At 36.9% G+C, this 17,141-nt stretch overlaps 1 protein-coding gene and 1 long non-coding RNA gene across 12 annotated transcripts in view; one reads left to right on the top strand and one right to left on the bottom strand.

The window, feature by feature from the left end:
• The window catches only part of LOC116229326 (uncharacterized), a 92,221-nt gene extending 76,497 nt beyond the window's left edge, over window positions 1-15,724 (bottom strand). For 2 of the 5 annotated variants that reach the window (XR_016466939.1, XR_004166990.2), the window contains exons 1-2: window positions 14,708-15,018; window positions 11,604-11,701 (exon numbers count right to left, since the gene is read on the bottom strand). This is a non-coding gene — a long non-coding RNA (uncharacterized LOC116229326). Of the gene's footprint in view, window positions 1-11,384; window positions 11,458-11,603; window positions 11,702-14,707; window positions 15,020-15,633 lie in introns of those variants that run through there. The other 3 variants (XR_016466942.1, XR_016466941.1, XR_016466940.1) reach the window with 3 other exon arrangements.
• Window positions 14,974-17,141, top strand: part of CDIN1 (CDAN1 interacting nuclease 1) — a 114,222-nt gene continuing 112,054 nt past the window's right edge. For 2 of the 7 annotated variants that reach the window (XM_090141263.1, XM_090141262.1), the window contains exon 1: window positions 15,035-15,342. In XM_090141263.1, coding sequence (XP_089997389.1) covers window positions 15,242-15,342 — 101 coding nt within the window. In that variant the 5' untranslated portion in view covers window positions 15,035-15,241. Of the gene's footprint in view, window positions 15,343-17,141 lie in introns of all 7 variants that reach the window. The other 5 variants (XM_090141264.1, XM_031593738.2, XM_090141266.1 and 2 more) reach the window with 5 other exon arrangements.

Raw genomic sequence — 17,141 nt, 5'->3', positions numbered from 1 at the left:
CTGATGGTTCTATCAAACAAAAATGACTAGAACAAAATAAATGCTGAAGTGATGACAAAGTTGCTGCTTTAAGTAATAACATAAAACGTAGCAGTTTACTTGTTGCAAGCCATAAGAATCCAAGCACTTTTGTATTAAATTATAACTAATATCAAAGGGAGTGTTATAAGTTTTCACTGAACTCAGTGGAGTTTTTCCATTCCTTCAGTGGGATGTGACTTTATATACATTAATAATGAGGTAGGTATTCAACCCAACAGACAGTTCACAGCATGATAAAGTGAAAGAATTTCTTTCCGTACCTAAAAAACAATGTTAGTTTATAGTCAAAGGAAAATAAACATAAGAATCAAACATCCACATTGCAGGAAAGGTCAAATGCCATTCTAATACCATACAACTGAATGGATAACATTCATTAAGACTGATCAGTGAAAAACACCAACAAAATGAATAAATACAATCAAAAAGCTAATGACCTCAATCCCTAACACCCCCTTGACCCTTATTACTACAGCTGCTCTTGTAGGAAAGGATTAAAGGGTCTAGGAATCATTGGGTTAACATACAAGGGCTCAGAAATTTGACCCTCATTACTTACAACATATATCCCCTACTAAAAATGAGTATATGAGGAGAATTAGAAACAGAGCTAGCAAAGGTCAGCTTGAGTGCAGACGAACTCAGAAAAAAGAGCCTTGAAGAGCAGAAAGGTTTTTTTTCCCCCTCACACAGTACTTTGTTGTAACTAAGTTGATCTACCACAGAAGCAGGATTGGTACGGCTGGTATTGTTGGACATACTAGATACATTTAGGGTGCACAAACCCTTCTTCACGTCTTTAACAGAAGAATCAGCTTTCAGAAGTAAATAAAGGAACAACTACTCAGCATTAGACAGGCACCACCAGGTCCATTTGTCATAAGATGTAAGAATAACATCCTCATCACCATGAACTGGACCTCCTCATTTACTGCAATTATAAATTCAATGATCATGACTTTTTAGCCAAACTGTTCCTGAAAGAGTCCTATGCTAAGATATTTTCCTAGATATTAAGATCAACATCAAAGATGCTATTTTTATAAATACAATGCATACAAAACCACGGACTAACAAATTTAACTCCATAAACCTCCAGCCATCTGAAACATACACACGCACAAACCAGGCATCCTCAGATACCATCCCATTCACTCTGAAGAAGAATCTTATGATACCTGTTTAAACCACCCAAAGAAGACTTCAGTCAACAAGCACACTTTTATAAAAAGATCATGTTGGGTTTTTTTGAAAGCTATGTCAGATAACCTTATACTCAGGTCTTCAAGAGAAAATTAACCAGTTATAAGCCCTACTTGCAGAAGCCATTTTGAAGATGCATTCCAAAAACCTCCTGGGCCTTCAAAGAGCCTTTAACCTCAGAAAATTCACCATCAAAAACATCCTGACAGTGGTCTAAACACACTGACTGAAGACCACGTCTGAGCAAGACACAAATTCTGACAACACATCTCTATGATTACTTTAAAAAAGATCTCTCAAAAAGATCACCACTATCTTCCAGTTCCAGGGAGAATGTTTTAGTAGCACATTTCAATCACTCTTCTTTCCTTCCACACCCTCCACTCTCTGTGGTCCATGCACTATAAGCGACCTGCTTCCCTAGAGGAAGTACCTGTCTTTGTCCTGTTCTCAAAATCCCCATATCATATCATCATGTCCCTTCCACAAACACCAAAGATGTATGAATTGATGTATGCCCGCTATCTCTGAGCAACTGCTTTCAACTTTTATTTTGCTGCTATTTCACACAGGGAAGAGCAGCTTGTGTGCCTGCAAGCCTAACTTCTCCAAATATGCCAATTGGTATAATAAAAGATATGACTTTATCTACAAACCTCCTCCTGTGTTTCTGTAAAGACAAGTATGCTTAAAATAAACTAAAAATGTGAGACAATTACAAGACAAATTATGATGTAATAAAACTTATGGTTCATGCTACTTGTAGCTCTGAAACTCAAGCAGCATTTTCCTATATTTTAAAAATTGTTTTTGGATTTGTTATTCCTGTAGCTCTGAAACTGAATAATTAAAAACAATTATCATTTATCTTGAGGAAAAGGAAAAAAAAGGTTGTTTTTGCCTTTTTTCCAATGACTCTTGAGGGCAGAATTCAGCACTCATGGCATTCACACACAACAAAGAAGTGGACCAAGACAAGCATGGGAAGAAGATTTAAGGCATATTTCCTATTTTTTTCAGTTATGAGTTTCTCAAAACAAATAATCCAAATACTAGGAAAGAAGTAAATTTTGATCTATCAGCGGAACTAAGAATTTCCACAAAAATGAGGAAAGTATTGGAACAACTAGCTCTCCATACAATTGGAAATGGATTTCACTGCACGCCAGTGAGAAGTCCTAGAGTTTGAAAAAAACACATAAAGTTCAGCACTTTGCTAAGCCAGGGTACACATTTACATTTTATGTAATTGTTCTTGGCAATTATGAAAGACTGTTCAATGGCGTTTATCTACTGGAAGAGAGAAAAAGACTGAAACAAAAGAACACATAGAAGACTTAAGAAACTCAGGTACACCCTGGTAACCCACAGTTAAATGAGTCTAGTCCCTCTTACTTAGATAACCACACCACATAAATCCTGACAAAACTTTATGAAACTTTATATGGAAACCTTTTAAAAATATTTGCACTCTAGTGCATCTATTCATAAGGCAGCTTCAATATCTCATTCACTTTATGGGCAGTAACATAATTTTTCAGTTTACATTTGATAATGCCCCAGTTTATGATAATTCGTTCTTTTCTTACCTGCAATTTGCTTTAAACAAGTCATTTCCCACCTTGTAATTTATTGCCCATTGATGTTTTCATAGGTAACTACTGTATCATCTCCTAGTCATAGTTTTAGTAGACAAAGAAAGCTAAGCTCTTAAGTACTCCTTGTAGATCAACCTTGCTTCGCTCAGCTGCATCCATCTCACCTGGCACTCATCTTTACTGCAAGCAAGTAACCAGATACACACCACAATACTCCAGATATTCAGATATACCAATCTCTTGTACAACAGAATCAATACTTACCTTCTTTACTAGAAATATATCAGATCTGCAAGAACCTCCAGCTCTTCATATTAACAGTCAAGAAGGTGTCATTTATAGCAGAAATTCTTTTTTTCATCTTTTTACAGATCTTCAGACCATTTTGTACTACTACATGCTTCAAGATCACAGCAGTAAGGTATTTTTGAATAAAAGCTTAGCTCGTATGTACAAACATCTACCACTTTGTTTTTAGTGCATATTTTCTGTGCCATGTCATTAATGAACATATTAAATAAGTTAACCCCCTGAAACACCCCTTTGTGAATATTATTCCTACACCTAGGAATTAGATGTAGGATAATCCTTAGATAGGTTTTAATCTCAATTTGTAGTGCATTTAAGCCATTTATAAGTTAAGTTTCAGAACAATATCATATCTTATAAATTTAGTGACAATACACTGGACAAAACGTCAGCCATCACATCCACATATCTGGATTCTGACATTAACAGCAACATTTGTACTCCATTCTGTATCAGGGAAGTTTATCTCACATGGTTACACAAGGCCTAATGGTATTTCTAATATTTCAGCAATTTGAATCTGTCTAATACATTCAAACATACACTAGACCTGAGCGTTCTTTACCAGCTCTCCCAAAAGTGAAGCAGCATTTGCAACTATATTTAGCAGATAAAGGCAGGTACATTCTGATTCACAGCATCATGATTGTGACATTAAAAAATGATGTTTTTTAATAACTGTATCTGGGAGATATACACCTTGACTCTAGACAAGGTATTCCTCTGAACAGGAATACATTTCCAGAAAAACAAAACACACCGTGGTAAATGTTGGCACTGTATTAATATGTACTAATGCATTACACATAACAAAAGACAGAAAAGCAAAGAAAATATGCTTCTGAATCACCTGTAAGTAATGTAAGGAGTAATACATTTTGCTTTCTTCAATAAAGGAAGAAATAACACAATGCAAACTAAAAGTCAGATAACTTTTAAGCTTAAGTTTAGAAGCTCTACCATGTAGCTTTTGGATCACAGGCTTTCTGGACTAATTCCCACGAGCTACATAATTTGAATAAAGCCATAGCTTCCACACTTCATCATACAGAACAATGGCACATAGGTCTCACTTTTTCAGTTCATATCAATTCCACAGTGTAGTAAAAAATATGAAGAGCTAACTAGCTGTTACAGACTGAATAAGTACTGAAATACACTAAAATGCACTATTAACCATTTCAGTGTTGATTAAACCAAAAGGCTTTCAAGAAAGAAACAAGTACATAAAAATTCCTTTCAGTTCTTATTCTTGTTTCTTCTAACACATGGCTGAAAAGTATGTTTGCATGTTTTTTTTTCTCCTCATCTCTCCTTCCCCAGTACAGCCGCAAAGTTCCTCGCTGTCCTCAAGTTGTCTCAACATTTAACAGTTCTGTAACTTTGTGTCAACTTCAAAAATTTTGAATGTTCAACATGTCAGGTCTCACGTGGCACTAAAATGCAGCTAAGAACCTGTTTTTAAATCAAAAAAATAACAAAACATCTCTAAGCGATACCTGCATTTACACCCCAGTAAAATTTTCCTGGAATAACACTCCATATCTGTAATTTTTATTAAATAGAGCATAATATGCTGCTTGATCTTGATGAGCTAGAACATACGTTAATAGTATGCAAACTTCCCAGTGCTAAATTTACCACATATAGCATTACTGTACTTCATAATGGTGAATATAGTTTTATAAGCAACATGCAAATACTTTGAAGACAGTTTATGGATACCCCTACCCGTTAAGATGTGCCTTGGCTACAAACTGATTGATCTAAACCATACTGTACTATATACCTGTGAATTCCTACAAGCATTAACTGATAAGATTTGCCAGTTATAAACTTCATTCTTATGTATGCAGTAAATAAAGACATGAAGTGGTTGAGATCTTGTTTTGGATAAGACTCCAGTCCTTGTTAAAATGTTATTACTTCAGATCAGGTTATATATCAAACTTGATATAACAATAACAGATGTCTTATTTGTCCATTCCTTTTCTGCTTGCCTTTCAGCTAAGATTTTACAGTTTGTAAAAGATTAGAAAAAGTTGCTAAAGGATTACAAAAGATTCCTGCAGTGTTGTTTAGAAGACAAAACACCACTGTTATAAAAAAAAAAAAATTTACAGCTAACAGGACTCTCATTCAAATGACTATATTCTGTTTTACTTTCGTAGTCTGAGAAATTATTGATTTAGGATAAGTTTATCAGTAAAGATCATTATGTGTGATAACAGGGACAGATAAGGGGTAGTGCTAACCATGAACATATAATCAACAAAACTAACACGTGCAATTTAACGTGCATACGCTACAATATTATATTCTCCAAAGGTTCCTAGGAATCATGCTTTGATTAGTGATTCTATAAATAACTTAGATTTGTAGGGATTGATTTGAAGCAGCTTCTTTTTCTTTGTTCAGTCCCACACTCAGTAAACAGTATTTTTACAGATTACAGTTAATATTTAAAACTTAACCAATCATCTTTTCTGCAGCATTTCACTGTCAAGAACAATAACTGGAATGGGATAAAACATCCAAGTAAAATCATGCAAAAATTTTGGATTCCCTTTTGTTTTTTAAAAAATGTGGTTTTTATCCAGTGTGCTACTGTTTCTCCACACCTTAATTATGCTCAGTTCTGAAAAAAATATTTTGGAGTAATCTGTATGATTTCTCCATTATCTGTAGAAATTCTAGAAAAAAAGTCAATTTTGAATAATATTTTCCCAGAAAACCTTGAACTAACCTAAGTTTGGATGTGGAGGTTAATGTCAGACAAAGCAGAACACTTTGATTAACAAAATACCACATTAATAGAACTGCCTGGATTCTGCACTTGAGCTATTTTGCACTGATCAGTAGAAAGCATAGAAAGACAGACTTGCATCTATTTATATACTTTTGTGTAGATGTACACTTCAGATATGAATATGTGCTCTAAATAAGTATAGTGCACAAATCGTTCACAAATATATGTATTATTTAATATGTACTTCCAGCTTATACAATTTTCTACTCTACAAGAGTCACTCTGCTCTTTGGAATACGTGCACAGAAGTTTTTACTATTAGCTACAAGAGGGGAATCAACTCTTTGAAAGGGTGAGTGACAGCAGGACAAGGGGAAATGGTTTTAAGCTGAGGGAAGGGAGATTTAGGTTGGACGTCAGGGGGAAATTCTTTACGGAGAGAGTGGTGAGGTACTGGAACAGGCTGCCCAGGGAGGTTGTGGATGCCCCGTCCCTGGAGGTGTTCAAGGCCAGGTTGGATGGGGCCCTGGGCAGCCTGGTTTAGCATTAGGTGGAACGGTTGGTGGCCCTGCGTGTGGCAGGGGCGTTGGAGATTCATGATCCTTGAGGTCCCTTCCAACCCTGGCAATTCTGTGATTCTGTGAGAAAATGGTTTAAAAAGGCCTTTGAAGAACATCAGCAACACATTTAGTATTTAGATGAAGATCATTAAAGATCTATTTTACTTCTCAAAGAAGTGTTTAAGTGGTGACTTGAGAAGCAATACTGACTGTAAATTGATAAACCTAGCAATTTACCAAAATCAGAAAATTGAGGTGTAACAAAAGCAAGTAATAAATAAATCAGGCTACTTTAAATCATCAGTGAAAGTAATTAAGCAGGCAGAACAGGACTATTGTACTTCAGTATGATTTTAAGTCAAGAGTTAAAGATCATTTTGATTACTCTTTTGATTTAAAAATGTTATCTAATTCAGTCACAGGTGCTGAATCGTAATTAATGAAAGATCTACAATATATGTAATGCAGGAGATCTTGTTGAATGACATAGTGACTTCCTTCTAGTCTCAGATCAGAGAAAAGACAAATGTATTAATAACTCATTTTTAATTTAAACCCATTTTGAACACATCAGCTGAAAGTAAAGATACATATTTGCACATCTAACACAAGTGTATTATCAAATACAATCTTTACAATACTAAATACAATAACAATAAACTCATTTTCTAGGCTTTTTTCTTAAATCACATCATCTAGCAACCTACTTTATCGCTTTGAGCGGTCTCATCAACCTGCCACAAAAGACACAAGGTATACTAAAGCCATGCAACACGGCAGTAATCTACATTTTAACTTACCCTTAGGGACTACTTAACCTCTAGCTTTACTCTTTTCAGACAAAATGAATAGTAAGGATAACTGTGATGATGATGTATATGTCATAACTGTGTAAAGGTCAACAAGGTTTAAATATGTTGCGTTCTTTTCATAAATATTTGACTAATGGAAATGTACTTTTCATCTTTAAACCCTGAGATTGGCACCTCAATAGGCAGCAAATTATTCTGAATGAACACGCAAAATACAGTTCCCTGCATCAACATCTGACTTGAATTTCTCCAAATATTTGTCTGAATATGAACACCTAATATCAAGTAATGGTATTAATACTGTTACCACAGCTTACACTACAAAGATACTACACCAACATAAATTGAGTATCTTTACATTGCTTTGACTCTAAATAATTCTGAACTCACACTTATGTAAGTAAAAACAGAATCTGGTCTTATACATCTCTTATTACTAACCAAGTGGCAGTTTCACTTAGCTTGACAGAAAGGGCAAATGTTTTATTACAAAAGAATAGGAGACCTACTTCAGAACTGTATTTTGGCAATCTGCAGTGCCAATCTGGATATTTTTGAAACAACTGGTTTTAGTATTACTGTAGACACTTGCTTGATGCAAGTACATTCAAACCTTTCTTCCCCAACAAAAAAGAAAAGCACTATTAACCTAGAAAGATTTTTTTCTTTTTAGAACTGAAATAAAAAGAAAAAATGATGTGATGTATAAAGAAATCATTAACGACTAGTGCTGTATGGAATTATATGTTTATATTTCATTTATTAGTGCCTTAAACAATCCATCTGTACTATCTTCTCTTTTGATTCTTGAACTGAAAAACACTAGTTCTAAACAAGTAACCATAGGATTCCAGAGAATGTCATCATACAAGTCATTAATATTTTTATTACTGAAAAAGGGCTTGGGGGAAGCTTTGACAATTTCTTACATCTACATGTTTTACTGGCCATTGGATTAGGCAGCTTTTTTTTTTTCCCCAAGATTGGTATGGCTCAAGTTAGATTTAAAAACAAGTCCCAGCGGAGGCTAATAAATGGATTAAAGTGGAACATAAATTCCCTATGTCACCCAGTTCCTTAAACCTTGATGTCAGTAACATGCCTAATCATTCCATTATTATAAATGTCAAGTATGCTTTACATGTGTTAGAAAGAGTGAGTGGATATCAAAAGAAATAGAAGACTCACAAAACTGTAATACTATTATAAACTTTCATGGAAAAATATTTGAAATATTACAGTGGTCACCTAATAGTATTCCAGATTATTATTTTCTTATGATTTGCACACTGAATCCCCTATTATGAGAGACAGGTCTGGATATCTATTGCATTATATATGTTTTACTTCTCCTTAATAGTGCTACTTCCATGAGCCAGCATGACAAACTGAAGAGTGTGTTAAAACAAAATAAAAACTTGCAATGTGATTTTTTTTTTCAGTAACTTGAGAAATTGTATGAAGGAATTTTCTTTAAAAAACATTAGAATTTTCATCTAGTCAGCAAAATGAAATGCCTCAGCTGGAGTAGCTTTTGCACTGGATTTTAAGAATACTGCAAGATATAGAAGAAAAAAAATGACAACCCTTTTCAGAAAAAATGACATGCAAAAAAAAAGGATCGAAAGGAATGAGCTTGCATGCAATACAAAACAAAAACTGGAGACATGGGTCAGCAGTACAGTAACCTTGAAAAAAGGTTAAAATAAGCTAGTGATTTATCATTCTCCCCTTTCTTCAAAGCACAGAGCAGAAAGTGCTTCAATTTGCAATATGTGAATCTAGGAATAAACATTAGAAACAAGCTTTCAAAGTTTAAGTGAAGTAAAATACAAGAACATGTTGCCAATAGAGATGAAAACCTTTTTATAGAAATCTATAATGACAAATTAGAAATGTTTCTGTATGAGATAGTGCAGTTGTATTTGATCCTATCAAACATCTGATCTGGCTGCCTGCATGATCTCGTGAGTTTAGTTGCATTCTACATTTCTATAATTCTGTGACAACAATCATTCAAGACTACAGTTCTTTAGCAGTGAAAATACTTTATATGTAATGGTAGGTTAGAATCCTTGGGCAATAAAACATCAGGTGTTTTGGAATAAAAACAGTGAATGAAATCTCAGCTATTCAACTCAAGCCCTTAAGTATATGGTGACAATACAGATCTCACTACTAGTGAAAAAAAACCCTTAATATACCTTTGTTTGCCTCCCAAAGCTTATCTGATCTAAACTAAATCAAAGTTCCTGAAAAACTGTCATATGCTTAGAGTACCAGATTACACATAATAATCTCGTAATTTTTGGGCTAGCTAATCATGTGCAGCCCTCACTGAAGTCAAATATTACATGTGATGAGTCATAGAAAGCTATACAAGCCAGCCTTTGATTTTTTTTTTTTTTCCCCATTTTTCTCTGTGGGAGTAAAAGGAGGAGGACACAAAAAAGAACCAAATTACCATAACAACACACAATTCTACAAATATAAGTTCCTGTAGTCAGCTGATAGGTACTGGTTGAGTCAGTGGGTAAGGGAATTAACATCAATCTTTCTTCCCTTTCATAATTCCTGCTTAGGCAAAATTTGTTTAGCTTGCAGAAATTTGCTGGAAAGCCATGAAGTGACATAATGGGGCTACTTTTAGGCTTCTGTAGTATTTATCTTTCTATCTGAAATTCTTTTGACTGTAAGAAAAAAAGAAATAGTATGTCAGAGCATATAAGTAGTCTATGTTTTCTACCAAGTTTTTTTAATAAACTTAGCAAAGTCTTGCTGTCTCAAAATAATGCTGGGAAAAATGCTTCAAAGCAATTGAACTTTTGCAATTAATTGCCACTTAGCAAACTAAAAAATAAATACTGAAAATGGAATCCAACCTATCACAAAGTATATTTTTATAACATCAGAATAGTTGTTTTTCAGTGGGGTTAATTTTTTTTCTATATACTCGCACACTGCAGAATTACTGTTACAAAGTCAAGCTGAAACACATGGAAGTTTTTCTGCTCATTTTGATGAATTGATTGTTCAATTCTTCTGTTTACCTATTGTGCAAGATAGTGCTTGATTTGCCTTATTACCAGAAAAAAACAGGCAGTACACCTCTGCGGTATTTCTTCCTAACCTTCAAACTCAAAATTTGGCCTCATTCATTATTTAATTTATCCATGCCATGCATACTAAGAATAGTCTTACTAATTTCATATATATTTTATAATGAAACTCATTACCATAGTAGCATATTGCATAAAGCTATACTATAGCAATAATATATAACACTAGCATGATTATATATATTAATACATTTTCAATATTCCTTTTCATCTGTCATGTATTTTTGTATAAATTTGTGTAGGTGTGTATATACACATATATATCTATGTATATCCATGTACAAAAATAATTTGAAAGATCTAGGCCAAAACTGTTCACTGATTTGGTCTCTGAAGCATAATACGCTTAGGACCTCACTTTTCTGAACACTGTGCTCAGTACCCTGCATGTTCAAAGTAAAACTTCCATTAATTTCAATTCCATTGACAGTGCTTAGCATTTCATGTAATTAGGCTTTTAAATGTAAATTCTAAGAAGAACATATGCAGGATAATCATATTGCTTAATGGTTGGCACCTAATTTAGATGTGTAATTTGTAAGGTTAATCCCCCAGGTAGCTCTGCTACTGTCTAGGGAAAGTAATCTTGCAGCCCTGTGCAACCCTATTTCCTCCCACAGAGTTAGACTCACACATTGATTTAGATAAAATAAATATTATTTTTATAGCTATTTTCTTCTGCCGTGTTAAGTTTTCATCTGAATCTGCTGATCTGCCTGACAACTGTATGCACAAAATCAGCAGTAGCAGTAATACAAGTGCATAGGTATTCCTCAGAAACTGTCCAGAGTAGGTCAAGATTATCTCTTCAGGCAGCAGATTATAGCACCTATGTAATTAAAGCAAAGATCTGGCACATAGTAGTGTATATGCTGTGTTAGAAAAAGGCCACATGGAAAAATAACTGTATCAATGGACTTCCACACTTCCATAAAAAGTCCACAAAGGAAGCAAGGAGAGAATACCTATTACCTGGGCAGCAGTCAAATTACCTTAAAAACTTCTTTCTGTATATCTTGCTTCATTCACCCAAGTACAAATTCTGCAACAAAGGAGGTAAAGGTCCTACAGAAAACAATATAATTCATCACACAACTACAGTATTTCCTCTGCACAATGAATGACGTTGAAACCCCCCTGGGAAAAAAGCAGTATGCTGTAGTTGATGATACTTTAAAACACAGAGACAAGGGCAAATAAACATTAAGTACCTGAATTTGAAAGCAGATATTTTCACAAAGGTTTCTGCATCCAACTACTGAGAACTTCAAAAAAGAGTTCTAAACACCAGATACTTCATCACGTAGAACTACAGGAGAGAGAAGCAGTAGTATAAGAACACTTAGAGCATATTATCATCTCATTTATAGAAATTGATTTTTAACAACTCACTATTTTCAAGATTCCTTTACAGCTTGTTACAGAAAATACATAAACATGCAGCTTAGAACCATAAGAAGTCTGTTTCCAAGTTCATTAAAATTGATATGCTTTCAATTGATGATAGATTGAGCCTCATGTAAAGGAGTGTTTGCAAAACACTATGCAAATGCAGACTTTTTTTCTGAGTTTATTCAATAAGTATTTTAAAGAAAGATATATTGGATATCATATTACTGAAAACTGACTTAATTTGACTGAGTTACTCAGGTGATTATTAGCAACCTGGCTGAAGACACAGAACAAAAAAAAAGTCTACTTGCCCCCTTGAATATCTTGTATAGCCATTCTGCTATTGTCATGCTTTTCACACAGTTGCAGTGCCAAGCAATTCCATGACTACTTGTAGGGGGAAAGAAAAGATCAGAAACCTACAGTGACTAGTGAATTGGCAAAATTGTCAGTGTTTAACAGTGATGTATAGACCAACCTTTTTTTTTTTTCCTTGGAGAACAAACTGAACATATCATGGTTTCTCTCACAGCACAATCACTTTCAAAAAGTATATTAAAACCCATGGATACAAATGAGATAAACTGAAGTGTGTTTAGTAGACCTGTTACAGATACAGTTGCTAACAAGTTAAGCAGAAACATGCTCAAGTTTTCTTTAACAAAGATGTAAAACAAGCAGAGCTGCATTTCACAACCAAAGCATACTTGCAGAAATGACCATCAAACTAAAGCAGGAACACTACAAACTTCAGAAAGTTGTAATAAACACTCTAATCAATAAATGAGATTTTAGTTTTACCAGTTTCCAACACAAACACATACAAATAAACTAGAAAATATAAATGGATACTAGCATGCTTTGCATTAATTTTGCTACAGAAAGCAATGCAGACCAGAGATTGCGTCTATGAAGAAGTAGGGTGGTCAAATAAAAAGACAGCTGGATGGTCATAAAAATCTAATAAAAACTTGCACTTTGTGCATGAATTGATTCCCCATAATATCATACTACCATTAAGTATCATTAAGTATTCTCAAAACATAGTGCTTTTAAGCTCTGTGGAGATATTTTCTCTCTGAACTTGGCTGTAAATCACACTATGGAATCACCTTTTGAAGATAATGGAGCACACCTGCTAATAACAGTTACAACTACAAACTAGCACAAAATAGTAAAATTAAATAAACTAGCCATACAAAACAGACCAAGGTGCCGTTACTTACTATCATACACCAACTGTAGCTAAGACTATCATCAAGCAATGATAATTATTACTGGAAGTTCTCTGCCAGGTGTATCATAAGTTTCCTGATTTCCACTCCTACAGCTTACATGCTCTTTTTCATTTTCTCCTCCCATTTTTCATCTCCAATCATTTGGTTCTCCTACTACTTCTTTTCTTCTTCAGTTCTGCATCCTTTTTCAATGAAAACTTAGTTTTTATAATAGATGGACTAGAACCCAACCCCAAGGCAAGAAAGAACATTTGCCAAGGACAGACACCAAGGGAGAAATATGAGAACAAATGAAGCCCATAGCCCAGTATCAACCATTTGCAGCTGAGACTTTCTGAGCCTCCCTGGAATCATCCAGCCTGGGGAACACTGAGAAGGAATCTAATCAACACTTATAAATATCTGAAGGGTGGGAGTCAAGGCTCTTCTTGGTGGTGCTCAGAAACAGGACAAGGGACAATGGGTACAACACAAGAAAAAACTTCAGTGTGTGAGCAACAGAACACTGAAAGAGGCTGTCCAGAGAGGTTGTGAATGGATGTTTCCAGGTGCAATCTACTCTAGGGAGCTTCACCAAGGGGGCTGAACTCCAGGTCTCTTACAACTCCAACAATTCTGTGATTTCTTTTTCATTGGAATAACTTAACTAATTTAGCACAGAGTGAGTTATATTTTACATACTACACTTCCCAACTATGTTTCACATTTCACTATAAATGCTTCCTTGAGACAAAAGCAACAGTTTAAATATCTGAGAGCTATCTCCTCACTATAGCTTGCTATTAGCTCATCTCAGTTTTACTGGACCTTAATGCTAGAAGGTTATTTACTTAATTTTTAAAACAATTTTGAAACTTACATAACTTCATTCTAGTACATGAATCTAAGAATCAAATATATAGCTAACATGTATATCAGATAAGTACACCTAATACACACACAAAACATTGGTCAATAGACTTTATTTCATACTACTGTTCTTCTAAATTACTCCATATGTCTGCATTGCAGGTTGAGTATCATGTGATTTAAAAACATAATAATAATCAAAAACATAGCACTGAGCAAGGGAGATGAACAGAAATAAGTCTAGAAGTTATATCTGGTAATATTATTGTTTAAAAAACAACTTCATTAAAAATGATCTCACAACAAGCACAGTAAGACTTTAAGGAGCACTATTTATTTCTTTCTAAAGGACCCATAGTAGCAGTAAAGAAAAAGTACTTATTTACTTTAAACATAAATGCCAGAGGGAAAAAAAAAAAATCATAATTCTAATGATCAGAAGGCCAACTATACCCTGGGTTGCATCAAAAGAGGGGTGAGGAAGGCAGCTTTCTCCCTGTACTCTGCCTTTCATAAGGCCCCATCAGTACTGCATTCAGCTCTAGATCCTCCAGCACACGGACATGGAGCTGGCCACGCAGGCAACCGGGACCATCAGAGTGCTGGAGCACTTTTCCTACAGGAAATGGCTAAGCTAATTAGGCCTGGAGACAGCTCTCTTTTAAAATGTAACAGAAAGCTTTAATTCCTGCATACAAGTGCAAAGTTGCAAGCTCCAGTTAGGCTCCGCTGCTGCACTACTGTGCCACTTTTTGCACCGAGTTTGTTTGTTTGTTTTTAAACCAAAAAAAGTAGGAGAAACAGTCACTTCCAACCCATACAGTTCTAAGCCATACCTTAGAACTGTAATGGAGTGGGCTGCAGACCAGCTTCTCCCTGTTTTGGCCTCCAGCCCCGTGAGTCTGAGCTGCCACTGCAGACAGTAACGCAGAGGCCTCTGCCAGCCCTCCTCCAGCCCTCTCAGATGGGAAAGCCAGCGGGCACTTATTCGGCTCCGAGGCAGTCGCAGCCGCCCTCCTATCCTCCACGAGCGAGGGCCGGGAAAGCACATCGAAACAGCCGTATGTAGCCGACGGCTACGCGAGCGGCGGCTGCGCAGAGCCAACTCGCGCGGGATGGCGGCGTGGCCCCGCTTCGCTCCTCCGCCCGGCCGCGCCGCTCCGCCCCTCTCACCGCCCCGGCCGGGCCGCGGGGCGGAGCTGCGGGAAGTGGGGCGGCTGTTGCCCGCGGCGTGTGATCGGCGGGCTGGGAGCAAAGGGCGCCCCGAGGGGCCCCGATCCCCCGGATCCTGCCTCCCACCTCTCCCCGCCTGCTTGCTCGGGGCCGGAGCGGCACAGGCACAACTCGGCCATTTCTTGGCGCCGCGAGGCATGAAGCTCACCAAAGCCCAGTACGATGAAATAGCCCAGTTCCTGGGGCACGTGCAGCCCACCCGGCAGAGCCTGAGGAAGCTGAAGGAGAAGTTCCCTAGGTAAGTGCTTCCTGTCCCCGGCGCGGTGCGGCGCTGGGCGGCTGCTCTGCCGGGCGGCGGCCTGCTGCACGCTGAGAGCGGGCTCAGGCCGCGCCATCAGCTCCAACCGCCTCCTCCAGCCGCTGCCTCCAGTTCCAAGCCTCTCACAGTGCAAAACCACCCGGACACACACACACACACACACACACGTCATTCTGCCACAAGGTGCAGCTCGCTAAACTGCTGCTTTCGGAGCAGGATACTTCCTGCTCTTTGTGACCCGAGGAGATTGACATAAAATAAAGTGTGCACCTTCCTCTGCTGCCCCTTCACATGTAAGCTCTCAGGGCGCTTCTCAGAGCTCCGAAGCAGCACGTGCATCCTGATAAATGACAGCCTGTTGCTCAGGGCCTTGCCTCTGCAGGTGATGACAGCCTGCAGGTGAGAACAATCTGCAGGCGGATTCCAGAAGGGTGGAATCTGGCCTAGGATACTGCTTTGTCAGACCCACAGCTCCCACACCGTGCTGTGCCCTCAGTTGCTTGTATGTGAGCATCCACCTGCTTCCTCACTTGACAGCCTTCAGGATTGTCAAAGACACTCCCAAGTGATCATAGGCTACTATGGAAGTGTGCTTCGTGTACTGATCTTCATTTCTAGGATTTGCTTACTATTAGTGATCATAGAGTTTAAAGGACATGTTGCAAGGATTTTTTATTTTTTTCTCTGGCTTTTTGCATAGGGTTATTAGTGCCAAATTAGGTAGAATTGGACTAGATTCCACTGCAAAAGGTTTGGTATTGTCTTTAAAACACACAGAAAAACGCAGTTTCTTAGGTGCCCTGCTTACCCTGATGAGAAATGGAGATAAATAAAACAAAAAAGCATTCATGTGCTTCCTGAACAAGCCTTGCTAGTCTTACCACAAGTGTGACTACAGATGCTATATGAAGCTGTGTGCATTGTGCAGTATGTGGTTGAATGGCCAGTACGAGGCTTTCAAAACATCCAATGAAATCTTTTGCTTTTTCAGGAAAGTAATGTAGTTAAAAATCAAGCTGAGGCAATGACCCTGTTGTAGAGAAGAATTGATGATAAAGCAAAGTAGCTGGTTCAGTGAGCGCAAAGAGTTGCATTGCTGGGAGCCCAGCTCAGCTTGCACAGTACTGTTGCAGCTTGGGAAAGACTTAACTGCGGCAGCATATGTCTATGCTTAGCAGTTGTCTTTTAACTTTAACATTCATGTTTATGTTCAAACATCTTCATTTTTAAACAGCAGGATTTGGGCATGATATGAGGATTATCAAAATGGAATTTTGACTGCTAAGCACAATGAATCTCAGCACGTATTGGATGCACTTACTTTGAGCTTCTTGACATATACAACACTGGACTGCTAATTCTGTATGCTCTGTGTTGTGCTTTTCTGAAGAGAATTTCCTGCTTTGTTTCTCATGTGGTTAACTACTTGCTAGTAATTTGTATTTTCCTTTGTAACTTGTGTATTTTAGTCTTTTGCTTTTTCCTTACCCATGAGTTCATGTTCATCTGTGATACTGTTTTTCTCAATGAGACCTAATATCTAAATTGTATTACCTATTGTAGGGCAAGTTGTAGGACACGTAGGGCATTGCGGAAAATGATCTGAAAAGTTTACAATCTCATTTATTTTAGTGCTTGTTTTCTTAGTTGTAGATACAGTTTAGGTCAGACCTTTAAACTTTAATTTTTTCAAAGATCATTTTTACTTGTCCAGAAAAGTCCAGCTTCTGAGTGTTTGATTCATACACAAGTTGATATAGTGTTCTTGTGTAGTTGTT

This window comes from Phasianus colchicus, chromosome 5 (assembly GCF_987193195.1).
Source record: "Phasianus colchicus chromosome 5, bPhaCol1.hap1.1, whole genome shotgun sequence".
Lineage (NCBI taxonomy): Eukaryota > Metazoa > Chordata > Aves > Galliformes > Phasianidae > Phasianus > Phasianus colchicus.
The sequence above is the reverse complement of the archived record's forward strand: the minus strand, read 5'-3'. Positions and strand labels throughout refer to the sequence as shown.